Raw genomic sequence first — 19,516 nt, 5'->3', positions numbered from 1 at the left:
TTTGATTACAGTTAAAAAGTCAGTGTGACCGCTTGAGAGTCGACCACGGAAGAAAAACCGGTTAATCCAAATGCTACTTAATACATTTAAGGTAACGTTCAAATCCTTGGGCAGGTTAAACATTGATTTCTTTGTGTTTGAGTAGAATTGGAGGAGGTGAAGTAGTGGTATTATCACTGAATTAGTAACCTGGAGACCCAGGGTATTTCTCTGGGGACATGGGTTCACATCCCACCACAGCAGAAGGTGGAATTTGAATTCAATTAATAAATCTGGAATTAAAAAGCTAGTCTAATGATGGCCATGAAACCATTGTCGATTGTTGTAAAAATCTGGTTCACTAATGTCCTTCAGAGAAGGAAACCTGCTGTCCTTACCTGGTCTGGCCTACATGTGACTCCAGACGCACAGCAATGTGGTTGACTCTAAAATGGCCAAGCAAGCCACTCAGTTAGGGCCATTAGGGATGGGCAATGAATGCTGGCCTGGCCAGTGACGCTCACACCCCATGAATGAATAAAAAAATCCAATCATTAATATTGCATATTTTAATGCAATGCCTAAGCATTTCACTTCTGATGGTTTTAAAATTAACTACAAATTTATGGTAGGTGGAGTAATTCAGCGATCAGATTCTGGGAGTAAGAAATTATATTCCAACAAAGCAGAGGTTTTCAACTGTTTCTCTCTGGGATTCTCCTGCCAATATTAACAGAGTTGCTGGAATCCCCTGTATTGAAGTGGTCCTTGCACTAGTTTCTGAGAGACAGGGTCAGCTGTTAACCAGAAACTTAACTCGACCACACACCCTTTTCACCATCTACAAGGCACAAGTCAGGAGTGTGATGGAATACTCTCCACTTGCCTGGATGGGTGCAGCTCCAACAACACTCAAGAAGCTCGACATCATCCAGCATGAAGCAGCCCACCTGATTGGCACCCCATTCATAATCTTAAACATTCACTCCCTCTACCAACGGCATACAGTGACAGCAATGTGTGCTATGTACAAGATGCATTGCAGCAAAGTGCCAAGCCTCCTTCGACTGCACCTTCTAAACCCATGACCTCTACTGCCGAGAAGGATAAGGACAGCAGGCGCATGGGGACACCACCACCTGGAAGCTCCCTTCCAAGTCACACACTATCCTTACTTGGAAATATTTTGCTGTTTCTTTTTCATCCCTGGATCAAAATCCTGGAACTCCCCACTTAAGAGCACTGGAGAACATTCACCACAAGAAATGGTGTAAGGACATTCCTAGTAACTGCAGGCTGGTTAGTTTAACATCTGTGGTGGGTAGGGTTTTAAAAACAATAATTAATCAAAAAAGTCAACAGACATTTGGAGAGATTTGAATTAATTAGGGAAAGCCAGCACAGATTTGTAAAAGGCAGATTATGCTTGCCGAATCTAATTGAAGTAACAGAGAAGGTTGATGAAGGGAATGCAACGGATGTCATCTATATGGATTTTAAGAAAACCTTTGACAAGTTACCACATAAAAGGCTGGTTACCAAAATTAAGGCTCATGGAATTGGAGGGTCAGTGTCAACTTGGAATAAAAATTGGCTTAAGGACAGTGCCCCCACCCCCCTAACCGATGCCCCTTGCCTCGCCAGGGCCCGGTTGATTGTCCCTGGCGAGGGACTTAGCTTGGTTCTAGGCTGTCCTTCCTCTTGCTTCCGACCGCTCCCGTGGGGCTGCTGGGACTAAGAGCTGAAGGCCCGCTGATTGGCTGGCAGTTCCATTAGGTGAGACATCCAGCCTCAAGGAGGTGGAAGTCCTGCCCAAAAGCAATTAAGGGCCTGGGGAGAGAAAAATCCTAGCCTGGCTCCCCAGGCCTGGTGGAGGCAGGCTCGCCCCTGACTTTTCGGCCTCCTGCCCAAGGTAAAATTCTGGTCATTAACTCTGTTTCTCTCTCCACAGATGCTGCCAGACCTGTTGAGTATTTCCAGCACTTTCTGTTTTTATTTCATATTTCCAGCATCCGCAACTTTTTGCTTTTATTTTGGATATATTGGTTAGTAGTTTACCAACAGCTGAAGTAAGACTGACGAGAATTACCTAGCTTATCCCCATCTCCCTTAGGAGAATGCTACAATTCCCACCCTCTAGTTCACTGGCATAATTTACTTTTCATGGCATTTTGTGAAACTCTAGTCAGAGGCTTCCCTCAGGATCCTCAAATGGAAACTATCAGGTCCCAGTCATTTTTTAATATTAAATTTATTTAGTTTTATTTTGTTGCAGATATACAAAGCAGAAGTGCTAAACAGGCTGACTAGTGCACAGTGACCTTCCAGTATGGATGAAAAAGCCACAAAAAAAACTGCTCTTCCCTCCTACATCAATCGGTCCCTTTTCATGTTTCTGGTACTGATGACACTACTGCTGCTGATTCTGAACCTGTATAATATAAAGGTATGTAGAGTGGTATAACCAACATGTTTAGAGTAAACCAAGGTACAAAATAGCAGTCGTTAAAAATTTGATGGTTTATCTCTCATGGACCGCGTTTCAAATAGAACCTATCAATATGATTATATTTCTGTTGTGGTCTCTTTAAACAAGGGCTGAGTTTTCTCCCAGTTTAGGTCCTGCTGGGTTATATATTCCCATTATATGGTGAGCATTGTGCTTCAGACCTCTGCCTGTGCTCTCTTTGACCGCCTACTAGAAGGTGTGCAACAGTGGTTGGGTGGGGATATTTTGTCTTTTTTTCTCTCCTCCCCTTCCCCAACCCCCCTCTACATATAGGCTCCTTAGACAGCACCTCCCAAACCCGTGACCTCTATCAACTAGAAGGACAAGGGCAGCAAATGCATGGGAACACCACCACCTGCAAGTTCCCCTCCAAGTCACACACCATCCTGACTTGGAACTATATCGCCGTTCCTTCACTGTCGTTGGGTCAAAATCCTGGAACTCCCTTCCTAACAGCACTGTGGGTATACCTACCCCAAATGGACTGTAGCGGTTCAAGAAGGCAGCTCACCACCACCTTCTCAAGCGTAATTAGGGATGGGCAATAAGTGCTGGCCTGGCCAGCATCGCCCACATCCCATGAGTGAATTAAAAAAAAGCTTCAGCTGCACCCCACTGCAGAGTCACATTGGTATCTGAGCAGAGCATGGGTTTAATTTTGTGTTCTCCAGCTGAGTGCTGAAGCATCAATAAGAAGTTTCCAGTCATTGTCTCTAGCATTATTTAGTGCTGCCCTTAAATAGCAAGCCACCTAATTTTAATGGAGTAACATTATCCAATTGTAAAAGTTTTGAATCGTGGGTTTTGTTTCAGACTTTCTCTTTTTTAATGTGTAAACAAGAAGAAAGATGAGTTTTAGTGGGTCACCTGACCGGTAGGAGGGCATTATAGTGAAGACCGACTCTATTCTCACCCTTTCCCACACGTGCTCTTCCAATAGGAGTCATTGGCTAGTGATTAGGAGTGGGAACTCAGCAGTGCCGAGGCTAACTCTGCACACACTGGGGAGTAAACCTGGAACTTTCCCAGTCTGATTCGCTTCAGGCACTGACTGGATAAACTGACTGAGGTGTCTGGGACTCAACGGCCAGAATTTCTTCAAACTTGTTTTTTCTCCTGGTCTGTGATACAGTCTGAATACCTAAAATATTAAATACAGCTTCCTTCACTGAAGTATACAACCCTTTAATCATGGTTTCGCAATTCTGAGGAAGTCTGTGATCTGAATTATCCTTCCTTGTTTCTCTTTTGACTGTAGGAGGATGTATGCTAGGAAATAACATGTATGCGATGGCAATGAAAAAGGTATTCACTAAAAATGTTGTTCCTTTTCATAGTATGATATATATTCAATTTCTGGATCAGAATCTAAAAGGAGATACCCTACTCCAAAGATTTATCCTGCAATGAGACAGAAAATAGAAACAAGGAAGCTCCCTTGGACGCACAGACTGTTGCAATGTGGCTACCAGAATCACAGCTTTACTCCTGAAGAAAGGTCAGAGGGAACATTCCTTATGAAAATGCTCGAATGGCCAAAACCACCCAGCCCTGCTGTGCCCTTCCTGAAAAGCAGCGACCCATCACATGTTCGCTTTGTTATTTTAAATTCTGCAAAGACTTTCTATGTTGGAGATCAGTTACAAGTGATGCTGCAAATGAATGATTTTGAAGGACATCCAAAGCAATATGGGGGTGACTATCTCCAAGCCCGAATCCACACCCCAGCTTTAAAAGCTGGTTCAGCAGGAACAGTTATAGATAACCAAAATGGATTTTACTATATAAATTTTAGTTTATCTTGGCCAGGGAAAGTTGAAGTGTCTGTTTCCTTGGTTCATCCCAGTGAAGGGGTCCAAGTACTTGAAAGGTTACGTGAGGAACGGCCAGATCGACTGTTTTATAAAAGTACCTTCAAATATGGGCGTACTTCAGAGACCACTGTATGTGGCTTTTGTTTGCCTGAAAGTAAAACGCTCTGTAACTTTACTGATCTCAGGACTGGGGAGCCCTGGTTCTGTTCCAAACCAAAGAAGCTTCCCTGCACTGCTCGTATTAACCATGCCAGAGAATTTAAGAGAAACTTTTTAATTGGAGAAGAGAATCGTTTTTTCCAAAGGTATGTCTTTTCATTATATTTTGCTTTTTTTTTGTCACTCATCCTGAGCCAGATTGTAACATGTGGATAAGGTATAGAACCAGATATCCCAGCATTTAAATATCAATGAAAAACATGAACATGAGAAGCTCCTGAAGCACACCTGTATTTAAATTCTTTTTGATGCATTGATTTACAATATTGAGATACCTGGCACTGTTTTTGTTTGCACAAGTAGACAATGTCTGCCTGCACATTCGATATAGCGATGTAGAGTATTCCAGATAGTGATCATGATCTCTCTCTCTCGTCTGTGTGTGTGTGTGTGTGTGTGTGTGTATGTATGTGTGTGTGTGTGTCTGTGTGTGTCTGTGTCTGTGTGTTCCTGCCTCTACCACCACTTCAGGCAGTGCATTCCAGATTCCAACCGCCCTCTGAGTGAAAACATTTTTCCTCAAATCTCCTCTGAACCTCCTGCCCCTTCCCTTAAATCTATGAGCCCCTGGTTATTGACCTTTCTGCTAAGGGAAAAAGTTTCTTCCTATCTAACCTATCAATGCCCCTCATAATTTTGTATACCTCAATCAGGTCCCCCCCTCACCCTTCTCTGCTCCAAGGAAAACAACCCCCGCCTATCTAGTCTCTCTTCATAACAGGTTCTCCCTCTACCTGGACCCCTCCCCCTGGTCTCTTACCCGCTCTTGATCTTTTCATTGAAAACTGTCGGCGAGACATTGGACATCTTAATTTCTCTGCCCCCCTCACTCACTCTAACCTGTCCCCCTCTGAACTTGAGGCACTTCGTTCTCTCAGGTCTAACCCCGACATGGTCATCAAACCTGCAGACAAGGGTGGTGCTGTTGTATGGCGTACCGACTTCTACCTTGCAGAAGCTCAACGCCAACTCACAGACACTTCTTCCTACCTCCCTCTGGACCATGACCCCACCACTGAACATCAAGCCACTGTCCAAAGGACTGTCACTGACCTCATCTCCTCTGCAGATCTTCCCTCGACAGCTTCCAACCTCATAGTCCCGCAACCCCGGACAGCCCGCTTCTACCTCCTTCCCAAAATCCACAAAAGGGACTGTCCCGGCAGACCCATTGTGTCAGCCTGTTCCTGCCCCACTGAACTCATTTCTTCCTATCTTGACTCTATCTTTTCTCCGCTGGTCCAGTCTCTTCCCACCTACATCCGTGACTCTTCTGACGCCCTACGTCATTTTGACAATTTCCAGTTTCCTGGTCCCAACCGCCTCCTCTTCACTATGGACGTCCAATCTCTCTACACCTCCATCCCCCACCAGGATGGTTTGAGGGCTCTCTGCTTCTTCCTTGAACAGAGGCCCAACCAGTCCCCATCCACCACCATCCTCCTCCGCCTGGCTGAACTTGTTCTTACATTGAACAACATCTCCTTTAACTCCACTCACTTCCTTCAAGGAAAAGGTGTTGCTATGGGTACCCGCATGGGTCCTAGTTATGCCTGGCTTTTTGTGGGATATGTCGAGCATTCTTTGCTCCAGTCCTACTCAGGCCCCCTCCCCCAACTCTTTTTCCGGTACATTGATGACTGTATCGGTGCCGTTTCCTGCTCTCGCCCCGAACTGGAAAACTTTATCAACTTTGCTTCCAATTTCCACCCTTCTCTCACCTATACATGGTCCATCTCTGACACTTCCCTTCCCTTCCTCGACTTCTCTGTCTCCATCTCTGGGGATAGGTTGACTACTAATATCCATTATAAGCCCACCGACTCCCACAGCTACCTCGACTACACTTCTTCACACCCTACCTCCTGTAAGGACTCCATTCCATTCTCCCAGTTTCTCCATCTCCGACGCATCTGCTCTGATGATGCTACCTTCCATGACGGTGCTTCTGATATGACCTCCTTTTTCCTCAACCGAGGATTCCCCCCCACTGTTGTTGACAGGGCCCCCAACCGTGTCCGGCCCGTTTCCCGCACCTCTACCCTCACCCCTTCCCCTCCCTCCCAGAACCGTGACAGGGTTCCCCTTGTCCTCACTTTCCACCCCACCAGCCTCCATATCCAAAGGATCATCCTCTGCCATTTCTGCCACCTCCAGCATGATGCCGCTACCAAACGCATCTTCCCCTCCCTTCCCCTGTCAGCATTCCAAAGGGATCGTTCCCTCCGCGACACCCTGGTCCACTCCTCCATTACCCCCACCACTTCGTCCCCGTCCCATGGCACCTTCCCCTGCAATCGCAGGAGGTGTAATACCTGTCCATTTACCTCCTCTTACCTCACTATCCCAGGCCCCAAACACTCCTTTCAGGTGAAGCAGCGATTTACTTGTACTTCTTTCAATGTAGTATACTGTATTCGCTGCTCGCAATGTGGTCTCCTCTACATTGGGGTGACAAAACGCAGACTGGGTGACCGCTTATGCGGAACACCTCCGCTCAGTCCGCAAGCAGGACCCTGAGCTTCCGGTTGCTTGCCATTTCAACACTCCCCCCTGCTCTCATGCTCACATCTCTGTCCTGGGCTTGCTGCAGTGTTCCAGTGAACATCAAAGCAAGCTCGAGGAACAGCATCTCATTTACCGATTAGGCACACCACAGCCTGCCGGACTGAACATTGAGTTCAATCATTTCAGAGCATGATGTGCCCCCCAATTTACTTTTATATTTAGTTATTTTTCTTTTTTTCTTTTTTACATTTTTTTCAACTTTTTTTTTCATGTTTATATCAGTTCATCTTAGTTTGTTCAGTTTGCTTACCCACTGTTTTTTTTCATGTTTGTACTTGCTGCTGTTCAACCTTCAGTCCGTTAAAACCCTATTTGTACGAATGCTTTGTCTTTCAACACACCATTAACATATTGTTTGCCTTTGCTCTATGACCTTTTGGTCAGCTATGTGGCCTTGTCCAATCTACACCTTCTCCTTTGTTATCTCTGGCCCCACACCCACTTTACTTGCTTAAAATCTTTTACAATTCTAATATTTGCCAGTTCTGATGAAGGGTCACCGACCTGAAACGTTAACTCTACTTCTCTTTCCACAGATGCTGCCAGACCTGCTGAGTGGTTCCAGCATTTCTCGTTTTTATTTCACATCCTTCCTATTGCCCAGAACTGTACACCATACTCCGCTGTGGCCTAACTAGCGTTTTATACAGATCCATCATAACCTCCCTGCTCTTATATTCTATGCCTCGGCTAATAAAGGCAAGTATCCCGTATGGCTTCCGAACCACCTTATTTACCTGTGCTGCTGCCTTCAGTGTTCTATGGACAGGTATGCCAAGGTCCCTCTGTACTTCCTAGGGTCTTATCATCCATTGTATATTCTCTTGCCTTGTTAGTCCTCCCAAAATGCATCACCTCACACATCTCAGGATTAAATTCCATTTGCCACTGCTCCACCCATCTTACCAGCCCATCTATATCATCCTGTAATCTAAGGCTTTCCTCCTCACTGTTTACCACACCACCAATTTCCGTGTCATCTGCGAACTTACCTCCTATATTCACACCTAAATCGTTAATGTACACTACAAACAGCAAGGGGCCCAGCACCGATCCCTGCATTACACCACCGGTCACAGGCTTCCACTCGCAGAAACAACCCTTGACCATTACCCTCTGCCTCCTGCGACTAAGCCAATTTTGGATCCAATTTGCCAAATTTCCCTGGATCCCATGGGCTCTTATATTCTTAACCAAACTCCCATGCAGGACCTTATCAAAAGCCTTACTGATGTCCATGTAGACTACATCAACTCCTTTACCCTCATCTACACATCAAGTCATCGCCTCGAAAAATTCAATCAAGTTAGTTAGACACGATGTCCCCTGAGAAACCCATGTTGACTATCCCTGATTAATCCCTTCCTCTCCAAGTGGAGATTAATCCTGTCCCTCAGAATTTTTTCCAGTAGTTTCCCTCTCACTGATATTGGACTCACCGGCCTGTAATTATCTGGTTTATCCTTGCTACCCTTCTTGAATAAAGGTACCACATTCACTGTTCTCCAATCCTCTGGTACCTCTCCTGTGGCCAGAGAAGATTTAAAAATTTGTGTTAGAACCTGGGCCTGGGGATTTATCCACTTTTAAGCCCTCTAAAACAGCTAATACGTCCTCCCTTTCAATGCTAATATGTTCAAGTATATCACAATCTTCCTCCCTGATCTCTACACCTACATCGTCCTTCTCCAAAGTGAACACAGATGAAAAGTAATCATTTAAAACCTCACCTATGTCCTCCAGCTCCACACACAGATTGCTACTTTGATCCCTAATGGGCCCCACTCTTACCCTGGTTATCCTCTTGCCCTTAATATACTTATAAAATGCCTTAGGATTTCCCTTTATCTTGCCCGCCGGTTTTTTCATGTTGTCTCTTTGCTCTCCTAATTACTTTTTTAAGTACCCCCTTACACTTTCTATACTCCTAGTGCCTCCGCTGTTTTCAGCGCTCTGAATCTGCCATAAGCCTCCTCTTTTTCCTGATCCAATCCTCTATATCCCTTGACATCCAGGGTTCCCTGGACTTATTGGTCCTACCCTTCACCTTAACGGGTACATGTTGGCTCTGAACTCTCACTATTTCCAATTTGAATGACTCCCACTGGTCTGATGTAGACTTTCCGACAAGTAGCTTTTCCCAGTCCAGTTTGGCCAGATCCTGTTTTATCATATTGAAATCGACCTTCCCCCAATTCAGTACCTTTATTTCTGGTCCATCTTTGTCCTTTTCCGTAACTACCTTAAATCTTACAGAGTTATGGTCACTATACACTTGTCCAGCTTCATTCCCAAGGATTATGTCCAGTACCGCCCCTTCTCTTGTCGGACTTTCTACATACTGGATCAAAAAGCTCTCGTGGATGCACTTTAAGAATTCCGCCCCCTTTAAGCCTTTTGCACTAAGACTATCCCAGTCAATACCGGGGAAGTTGAAATCCCCTGCTATTATTACCCTATTATTTTTACACCTCTCTGAGATTTGCCTACATATCTTCTCCTCTATCCCTTCCTTAGGCTACGTGCTGCCCCCACCCCCCTCTCGCATATTTCGCGGGGAGAGGTGGGTCATTCGGCGCAGTGAGACTTTTTAACAGTTGTGCAGCAGGTGCTGGGGCCCTATTTAAAGCACCCCAGCACCTGCTTCCTGACAGCTGTCAAAGGATACTGACTTGAATGCTGAAGAGTGGGGCTGCTGTCAATCTGATAGCAAATCAGAAAGTCTGCAGGAATCTAGCAGGTCAGGCAGCATCTGTGGAGAGAGAGGCAGAGTTAACTTGACCAAGTTCACAGACCTGAAAGTTAACTCTGCTTCTCTCTCCACAGATGCTGCCTGACTTGATGAGTGACCCCAGCACTTTCCGCTTTGCTGCCACATATTTACCCTGCTGTGTCCCAGTGTCCTGTGAAGTTGTAATCCTCTCCTCCCACTCAAATGTGACATTCCTTCTTGGAGGCGTGCCGCGCCTGGGTGAATAATCGTACATTTGCACATTCCAGGACGTGAGACTTAAATAGACCATGAAAGGTATTACAGAGGTTTACAGAGAACACACTGAAACAAATGGGAATGCACGGGTATCACAGCAATGTAAATATGTCTTTCACTAAATGTTCCTCACCAACATGTATGTCCTTTTCTCTGTGTGAATGATCTGTGCCAGCATGTAGCACCAATGTCACATCCCTTTGCACCATTGACCCTTCAGAAGAGCCAACGTATGCAAAAACATCATTGCCATGCCACCATTACTCATGAGTGTCTCCACAGATGCAGTGACATGGACATTGGCTCAGTCAGCTGCTACCTCTAATGGTTTACACAGGGATGCTGCAGATGTAGACTGGTGCACAGCAGTGAGCGAGGGTGATGTGTGGCTTGCAGAGCTCATGTCAGTTCCTATGGTGCAGAGAGTCTTTGTCTGATCAGCCACTTCAGTACATCCCTATCTCACTGCTAGCCCTGCGTGGGGAGCCTGGGTGCCATCTGCCCTCTCATGCGTCTTTCACGTTGTAGGTCCTCAGCGTCCTCATAGTCCGAGGGGGAATCCTGTTGATGTCCCTCCTCATCGTGCCAGGCCTGCCCCTATTGGGAGCATAGTTGTGCAGAGCAGCAAAGAAAGGAGCTGGCCTTTTTGGCCCATAGTACAGGGCATCACCCTATCCATACAGGCATTGGAGGCACTCTTTCAGCATGCTGATCTCCTGCTCAATTGTGGCTGAAGTAGCTCAGTGGCTGGCGTTGTATCTCTCCTCTGCAGCAGTGGCGGAGTCTTTCACTGGTGTCGGGAGCCATGTCTGCAGAGGATAGCCCTTATCTCCAAAAAGCCACCCCTCCATCTGAGCCAGTACAATGAGCAGCGGTGGCAGCTGGGACTGGCACAAGACCCAGGTGTCATGGCAGCTGCCTGAGAAGCGGTCACACAGTCACTGCAAGCATCTGCGGTGTTCACATACCAGCTTCACCTAGATTGAGAGGGCTCCTTTAATGGTGACGTCTGCAGGTGGTAGCCTGGTGGGAGGCTTGATGACCACAAGTACAGTCTATGAACATTACAACCTATGGTTCTCCGGCAATGGTGCCAGAACCAATGGCCCTCTGGGTCTTGCTGTGAGTGTCCATCCTGAAGCGGACATACTCACTGGCCCTCTGGTGCAGGGCATTGGTGACCTCCCTGATGCAGCAGTGCACTGTTGGACTGTGTGACCCCACAAAGGTCTCCAGTGGGCCCCTAAAAAGCTGTAGAAGTGTCAGGCTTGAGAACCGCTGCCACTATGAGGATCAAAGGCTTGGGATGTCCACCAGAGCCCATGGGCTGCAGGTCATCCTTGAGCAGGGCACAGAGATGTGTCACCACCCTCTCTATATGTGCAGTCTCCTGACACTGGTGCTCTGACATCTGATGGCATGTCATGCAGTGCCTGTAAATGCACAGCAAACGTAATGGCGGGTTCCTCTTGAGGGTTGCTGCTCATGACCGGGGGGCCTCTACGTGGATCGCACCTGCCTGTTGATATTGCCTCTGGTGCATACAGATCCTCACGAGTAGAGGATCACACAATATAGGATGAGCCCTACCTATTTCCATGTGATAAATAAAGTTGAACCCTTCATGTATTCGAAGGTTCCTAACAGGGCAGGGATTGGTGTTGACGGATACATCAGCTGCTTTCCTGGATCAACTATGTGGCGTGCCTTGGCATTGCCCATCTTGGCCAAAACTAAGAATGGCACAGCATGACCACATCACGATCCTACCAGTTGAATCGATTGCCCCCGCCATCCATATAACCTTCATGCTCCTGCCCTTTCTGGCACCCTCCCCACCCAGAGGGTGCCTTGTGTGCCCTTGCCCCCTCACAAACAGAGAGCATGCACTATTAACAGAGGGATGGTACACGATACCTCCCTTCATGCCAGCACAGCTTTCCCTCCAGTAATCCCAGACACCCTCCTTTCCAGAATGCAGAGTTAGACCCCTGACTATTCCTCCCTCCCTCCTCCTTTCCAGAATGCAGAGGTGGATCCCTGAATATCCACCCCCCCCCCCCACTCCCTTCCATAATGCAGAGTTAGACCCCTGAATAACAGGCGACACCTTCTGCCTCTGAGGACCCGCCGCTTTTCAAATCGTGAATGGGACGGCACATGTCGGCCGCCCGCTCAGTGAAAAATCCGGACGTGTCAGTGGCGAGGTGACGGGCTGCATAATCAGCAAAGGTAAGTACTCTTTACCATATGCTAATTGTGGTGCCGTGCGGCGGGGGGACCTCATCGAGATCCCGCCACCGCCGATAATATGTGGCGGGCCATCCCAACGTTACGGGCCTCTCCCCACAGCATTTTACCGGCCCCCGCGCTGTGACCCACGGCGTTGAGGGGCCGGTAAAATTCAACCCACTGTGTTTTAGTTCCCCCTTGGTGAATCCTTGTTCACTGCTTTCCAATTGTAAGGTAAAGAACCCAGCACAAACAGGCTTTCTTAGGTTTAAAGAAGAAAAGTTGAAATTTATTAAACTTGGGCAGCACAGTGGCGCAGTGGTTAGCACCACAGCCTCACAGCTCCAATGACCCAGGTTCAGTTCTGGATACTGCCTGTGCAGAGTTTGCAAGTTCTCCCTGTGACTGCGTGGGTTTCTGCCAGGTATTCCGGTTTCCTCCCACAGCCAAAGACTGTGGCCATTGTCAATTGCCCCTCATGTCGGTAGATGGTAGGAGAATGGTGGGGATGTACATAGAACATAGAACATTACATCGAACATTACAGCGCAGTACAGGCCCTTCGGCCCTCGATGTTGCGCCGACCTGTGAAACCATCTGACCTACACTGTTCCATTTTCATCCATATGTCTATCCAATGACCACTTAAATGCCCTTAAAGTTGGCGAGTCTACTACTGTTGCAGGCAGGGCGTTCCACGCCCCTACTACTCTCTGAGTAAAGAAACTACCTCTGACATCTGTCCTATATCTATCACCCCCCAACTTGAAGCTATGTCCCCTTGTGTTTGCCATCACCATCCGAGGAAAAAGACTCTCACTATCCACCCTTTCTAACCCTCTGATTATCTTATGTCTCTATTAAGTCACCTCTCCTCCTCCTTCTCTCTAACGAAAACAACCTCAAGTCCCTCAGCCTTTCCTCGTAAGACCTTCCCTCCATACCAGGCAACATCCTAGTAAATCTCCTCTGCACCCTTTCCAAAGCTTCCACATCCTTCCTATAATGCGGTGACCAGAACTGCACGCAATACTCCAGGTGCGGCCGCACCAGAGTTTTGTACAGCTGCAGCATGACCTCGTGGCTCCGAAACTCGATCCCCCTACTAATAAAAGCTAACACACCATATGCCTTCTTAACAGCTCTATTAACCTGGGTAGCAACTTTCAGGGATTTATGTACCTGGACACCAAGATCTCTCTGCTCATCTACACTACCAAGAATCTTCCCATTAGCCCAGTACTCTGCATTCCTGTTCCTCCTTCCGAAGTGAATCACCTCACACTTTTCCGCATTAAACTCCATTTGCCATCTCTCAGCCCAGCTCTGCAGCCTATCTATGTCCCTCTGTAACCTACAACATCCTTCGGCACTATCCACAACTCCACCGACCTTCGTGTCATCCGCAAATTTACCAACCCACCCTTCTACACCCTCATCCAGGTCATTTATAAAAATGACAAACAGCAGTGGCCCCAAAACAGATCCTTGCGGTACACCACTAGTAACTAAACTCCAGGATGAACATTTGCCATCAACCACCACCCTCTGTCTTCTTTCAGCTAGCCAATTTCTGATCCAAAGCACTAAATCACCTTCAATACCATACTTCGGTATTTTCTGCAATAGCCTACCGTGGGGAACCGTATCAAACGACTTACTGAAATCCATATACACCACATCCACTGCTTTACCCTCATCCACCTGTTTGGTCACCTTCTCGAAAAACTCAATAAGGTTTGTGAGGCACGACCTAACCTTCACAAAAACGTGCTGACTATCGCTAATGAACTTATTCTTTTCAAGATGATTATAAATCCTATCTTTCATAACCTTTTCCAACATTTTACCCACAACCGAAGTAAGGCTCACAGGTCTATAATTACCAGGGCTGTCTCTACTCCCCTTCTTGAACAAGGGGACAACATTTGCTATCCTCCAGTCTTCTGGCACTATTCCTGTCGACAATGACGACATAAAGATCAAGGACAAAGGCTCTGCAATCTCCTCCCTGGCTTCCCAGAGAATCCTCGGATAAATCCCATCTGGCCCAGGGGACTTATCTATTTTCACACTTTCCAAAATTGCTAACACCTCCTCCTTGTGAACCTCAATCCCATCTAGCCGAGTAGTCTGTATCTCAGTATTCTCCTCGACAACATTTTCTTTCTCTACTGTAAATACTGACGAAAAATATTCATTTAACGCTTCCCCTATCTCCTCTGATTCCACACACAACTTCCCACTACTATCCTTGATTGGCCCTAATCTAACTCTCGTCATTCTTTTATTCCTGATATACCTATAGAAAGCCTTAGGGTTTTCCTTGATCCTATCCGCCAATGACTTCTCGTGTCCTCTCCTCGCTCTTCTAAGCTCTCCCTTCAGATCCTTCCTAACTAGCTTGCAACTCTCAAGCGCCCTAACTGAGCCTTCACGTCTCATCCTAACATAAGCCGTCTTCTTCCTCTTGACAAGCGCTTCAACTTCTTTAGTAAACCACGGCTCCCTCGCTCGACAACTTCCTCCCTGCCTGACAGGTGCATACTTATCAAGGACACGCAGTCGCTGCTCCTTGAATAAGCTCCACATTTCGATTGTGCCCATCTCCTGCAGTTTCCTTCCCCATCCTACGCATCCTAAATCTTGCCGAATCGCATCATAATTTCCTTTCCCCCAGCTATAATTCTTGCCCTGCGGTATATACCTGTCCCTGCCCATCGCTAAGGTAAACCTAACCGAATTGTGATCACTATCACCAAAGTGCTCACCTACATCTAAATCTAACACCTGGTTGTTAATGAACCCGGGTTCATTACCCAGTACCAAATCCAATGTGGCATCGCCCCTGGTTGGCCTGTCTACATACTGTGTCAGAAAACCCTCCTGCACACACTGGACAAAAACTGACCCATCTAAAGTACTCGAACTATAGTATTTCCAGTCAATATTTGGAAAGTTAAAGTCCCCCATAATAACTACCCTGTTACTCTCGCTCCTGTCGAGAATCATCTTCGCTATCCTTTCCTCTACATCTCTGGAACTATTCGGAGGTCTATAGAAAACTCCCAACAGGATGACCTCACCTCTCCTGTTTCTAACCTCGGCCCATACTACCTCAGTAGATGAGTCCTCAAACGTCCTTTCTGCCGCCGTAATACTCTCCTTGATTAACAATGCCACACCCCCCCACTCTTTTACCATCTTCTCTGTTCTTACTGAAACATCTAAATCCCGGAACCTGCAACATCCATTCCTGTCCCTGCTCTACCCATGTCTCTGAAATGGCCACAACATCGAGATCCCAGGTACCAACCCATGCTGCAAGTTCACCCACCTTATTCCGGATGCTCCTGGCGTTGAAGTAGACACACTTTAAATCAAGTTCTTGCTTGCCAGTGCCCTCTTGCGTCCTTGTAACCTTATCCCTGACCTCACTACTCTCAACATCCTGTACACTGGAACTACAATTTAGGTTCCCATACCCCTGCTGAATTAGTTTAAACCCCCCCCGAAGAGCACTAGCAAATCTCCGCCCCCCCCCCCCCCCCCAGGATATTGGTACCCCTCTGGTTCAGGTGAAGACCATCCTGTTTGTAGAGGTCCCACCTACCCCAGAAAGAGCCCCAATTATCCAGGAAACCAAAACCCTCCCTCCTACACCATCCCTGCAGCCACGTGTTCAACTCCCCTCTCTCCCTATTCCTCGTTTCGCTAGCACGTGGCACGGGCAACAACCCAGAGATAACAACTCTGTTTGTTCTTGCTCTAAGCTTCCACCCTAGCTCCCTGAATTTCTGCCTTAAATCCCCATCTCTCTTCCTACCTATGTCGTTGGTGCCTATGTGGACCACGACTTGGGGCTGCTCCCCCTCCCCCTTAAGGATCCCAAAAACACTATCCGAGACATCACGAACCCTGGCACCTGGGAGGCAACACACCAACCGTAAGTCTCTCTCGTTCCCACAGAACCTCCTATCTGTTCCCCTAACTATGGAGTCCCCAATGACTAATGCTCTGCTTCTCTTCCCCCTTCCCTTCTGAGCAACAGGGACAGACTCTGCGCCAGAGACCTGTACCCCATTGCTTACCCCTGGTAAGTCGTCCCCCCCAACAGTATCCAAAACGGTATACCTGTTGTTGAGGGAAACGGTCACAGGGGATCCCTGCACTGCCTGCTGGTTCCCCCTCCTTCCCCTGACGGTAACCCATCTACCTACTTCTTTTACCTGAGGTGTGACTACCTCCCTATAACTCCTCTCAATAACCCCCTCCGCCTCCCGAATGATCCGAAGTTCATCCAGCTCCAGTTCTCTAACGCGGTTCTCGAGGAGCTGGAGTTGGGTGCACTTCCTGCAGATGCAGTCAGCAGGGACACTCTTGGCGACCCTTACCTCCCACATTCTGCAGGAGGAACATTCAACTGCCTTAACCTCCATTCCCACTATTCTAAATTCCCAACAAATCTACTGAAAACCAAAAAAAAAGTCAAAACTTGTTAGCTTAGCAATCCGACGGACAAAATTTTTTTTTCTTTTTGGTTAGAGGAGGAGGATGGGTGGGAGACACAACCTGAGTAGTGTTTCGGGTAAAGCAACCGCCCAAATATGTAACCTCACTTACCCAGCAGTCCCACGTGCGCTCCGCCTATACACGAGAAATGCTCTGCTCCCGCTGTTCTCTCTCTCTCTCTGTCTCTATGTGGTAGGGAATATGGGATTAATGTAGGATTAGTATAAATGGGTGGTTGTTGGTCGGCACAGACCCGGTGGGCCAAAGGACCTGTTTCAGTGCTGTATCTCGAAAAAAAATATTAAACTCTCATTCGGTTGATGCCTATGGATACACGACGTGCCCACGCTCGCATGCATACGCGATACACACATGCAAATAGAGATAGAAAAGAGCAGAAGAAAAATAAAATAAAATAACGTTTGAGACAATATCTGAAGAGTTTTTGTTACGGTTCTTCGAGCTCACTGTAGAGTTCTTGATTGTAGGTGGATCTTGCTTTTTGTTGGGGCCCAGTATTCTTCTTAATCCTTGTTCGCTGTAGGAGACTTTTCTCTCTTGGGGTTCATGTGTCTTCAGTGGATTCAGAGACTTGTGAGAAACAGATGGCAGCAGACAGGAGAGAGATCTTCTCAGTCCAGGAGCAAACAGCTTTCTGCCCAAACTGTACAAATTCAAAAAAAAACAGACTGCCAAGCAGGTTAGCCATGTGACTAACTGGTTGCCCACATCTGTTTGTGGATTGTATTGGAGCAGGGGATAGCTGCTTTGTTCCAAGCACTGTCTGTTAATATGTGAGAATGTCTTCCCAGCCAGGGGCTCTGCAACCCCTTGTCAAAGGTCTTCTCTTCCCAGCAACAATTTGAAATTTAATGTCCATGTGGTGAAATTAATGTGCCTCATTCTTGGCAGGTGGGGTCCTGCATGATAATGGCGGCATAGAATACAAAAGCAAGGAAGTTATGGTGAACCTTTATAAAACACTGGTTCAGCCCCAACTGGAGTATTGTGTCCAATTCAGGACACGACACTCCAGGAAGGATGTGAAGGCATTAGCGAGGGGGCAGAAAAGATATACACAAATGTTTCCAGGGGTGAGAGACATCAATTACGTGGAGAGATTGGAGAAGATTATGACAGGCTTAGACAAGGGAAAACAGTTCCCATTAACAAATAGTACAAGGATGAGGGGACACAGATTAAAATTTTGGGGCAAAAAAATGCAGGGAAATATGAGGAAGCTGTTTTGTACGCAGTGGGTGGTAATGACCTGGAACTCGCTGCCCACAAGACTGGCGCAAGCGGAGACGATCAATGACTTCAAGAGGAAGTTAGATGCCTACCTGAGAAACGTGCACAGCTCCATGGATCGAGCCGGGGAGTGGGACTGACAGCATAGCTCTGTGAAGAGCCGGCATGGACCGATGGGCTGAATGACCTCCTTTTGTGCCATAAATGTCTCAATGACTCTAAGCTGGGGTCGTTCTATTCAAAATCATGAGGGATCTGGACAGAGTAGATAGGGAGAAACTGTTCCTATTGATGGAAGGGTCGAGAACCAGAGGACACTGATCTAAGGTGATTGGCAAAAGAAGCAACGGCAACATGAGGAAAAACTTTCTTATGCAATGAGTGGTTTGGATCTGGAATGCACTGCCTGAGAGTGCGGTGGAGCCAGATTCAATCAGGACTATCAAAAGAGAATTGGATAATTAACTGAAGAGAAAAAAATTGCACAGCTACAGGGGAGTGGGACTAGGTGAGTAGCTCTTACAAAGAGCTGGTACGGCCAATACAGGCTGAGTGGTTCCTTCTGTGCTCTAACCATTCTATGCTTTTATGTGAGCTGTCTCCCTTTATTAGACACCGTGTCTTTAAGAGGAGCAGGTTGTCTGGAGCATGTGATTGCCAAATAATGATGCTTGGACCCCTGCTGTGCGCATAGGCTGCAGACAGCAGGAAGAATGACGGAGTAGCACTGCCCCCCACCCCCCCACTAGATTTGAACAGGTGTGGGCAAGTCATGAAACATGACCACTGAATTCATAAGCCAGGCAACCCAATTTCTTATTCCTAGTCTTTGGGGGAAGGACAATACAGACAAGTAATGCAAAAACAGCATTACTGGTCTATATGGATGAACAGATCTCAGGCTAGTTGCAGCTAGAAACAGGATATCTCATTTTGCTGTCACCATTTATATGGGCCCACTCGTACTAGCCAGCGATGATGCCATGCCTTGACAATGTGGACAGAAGGGAGGGAGATAATCTGAAATGATATTCCATGTTGCTGAGGTAAATCATTTATGTTACAGGTCTGCTCCTGGCAGCAACTCACAACATAAACTGAGGTACATGGTTGATCAATAATAACCTTGTTCTTGTAGCTGAGTGGATGTAAACTTGAGTCCTACATTTAAAGTCTTTTTTATCCAATGTTCTCCTGCAATTTTCTTCCCTACCCTGCTTCCCTGATGGCATTGACTCCATCATTGGAATACATTGCCACACACACACTTGCACTGATCCAAAAGTCTATTATTCATGTGTGAGCTTCAACAGTGAGTGTTGGAGAGCAGCAGAGCCGAGCTTAGTCCTGTCCCTGCCCAGCGTCCAAAAACAGACACTTCCAGTCGGGGTTGCTGTGTAGCTATTAGGAGCAGGAATTCGTGCTGATTTTTCCCTCTATTAA

General features: G+C 46.9%; 1 protein-coding gene across 1 annotated transcript in view; it reads left to right on the top strand.

Annotated features, from left to right (window-relative positions):
* LOC137374593 (NXPE family member 3-like) overlaps positions 1-19,516 on the top strand; it is a 41,321-nt gene that overhangs the window by 265 nt on the left and 21,540 nt on the right. Inside the window, exons 2-3 of the mRNA XM_068040931.1 lie at positions 2,255-2,425; positions 3,826-4,607. Coding sequence (XP_067897032.1) covers positions 2,309-2,425; positions 3,826-4,607 — 899 coding nt within the window. The 5' untranslated portion in view covers positions 2,255-2,308. The remainder of the gene's footprint in view (positions 1-2,254; positions 2,426-3,825; positions 4,608-19,516) is intronic.

The sequence above is a fragment of the Heterodontus francisci genome, chromosome 10 (genome assembly GCF_036365525.1).
Source record: "Heterodontus francisci isolate sHetFra1 chromosome 10, sHetFra1.hap1, whole genome shotgun sequence".
Classification (NCBI taxonomy): Eukaryota; Metazoa; Chordata; class Chondrichthyes; order Heterodontiformes; family Heterodontidae; genus Heterodontus; species Heterodontus francisci.
This window is presented reverse-complemented; position numbering and strand designations above follow the sequence as displayed.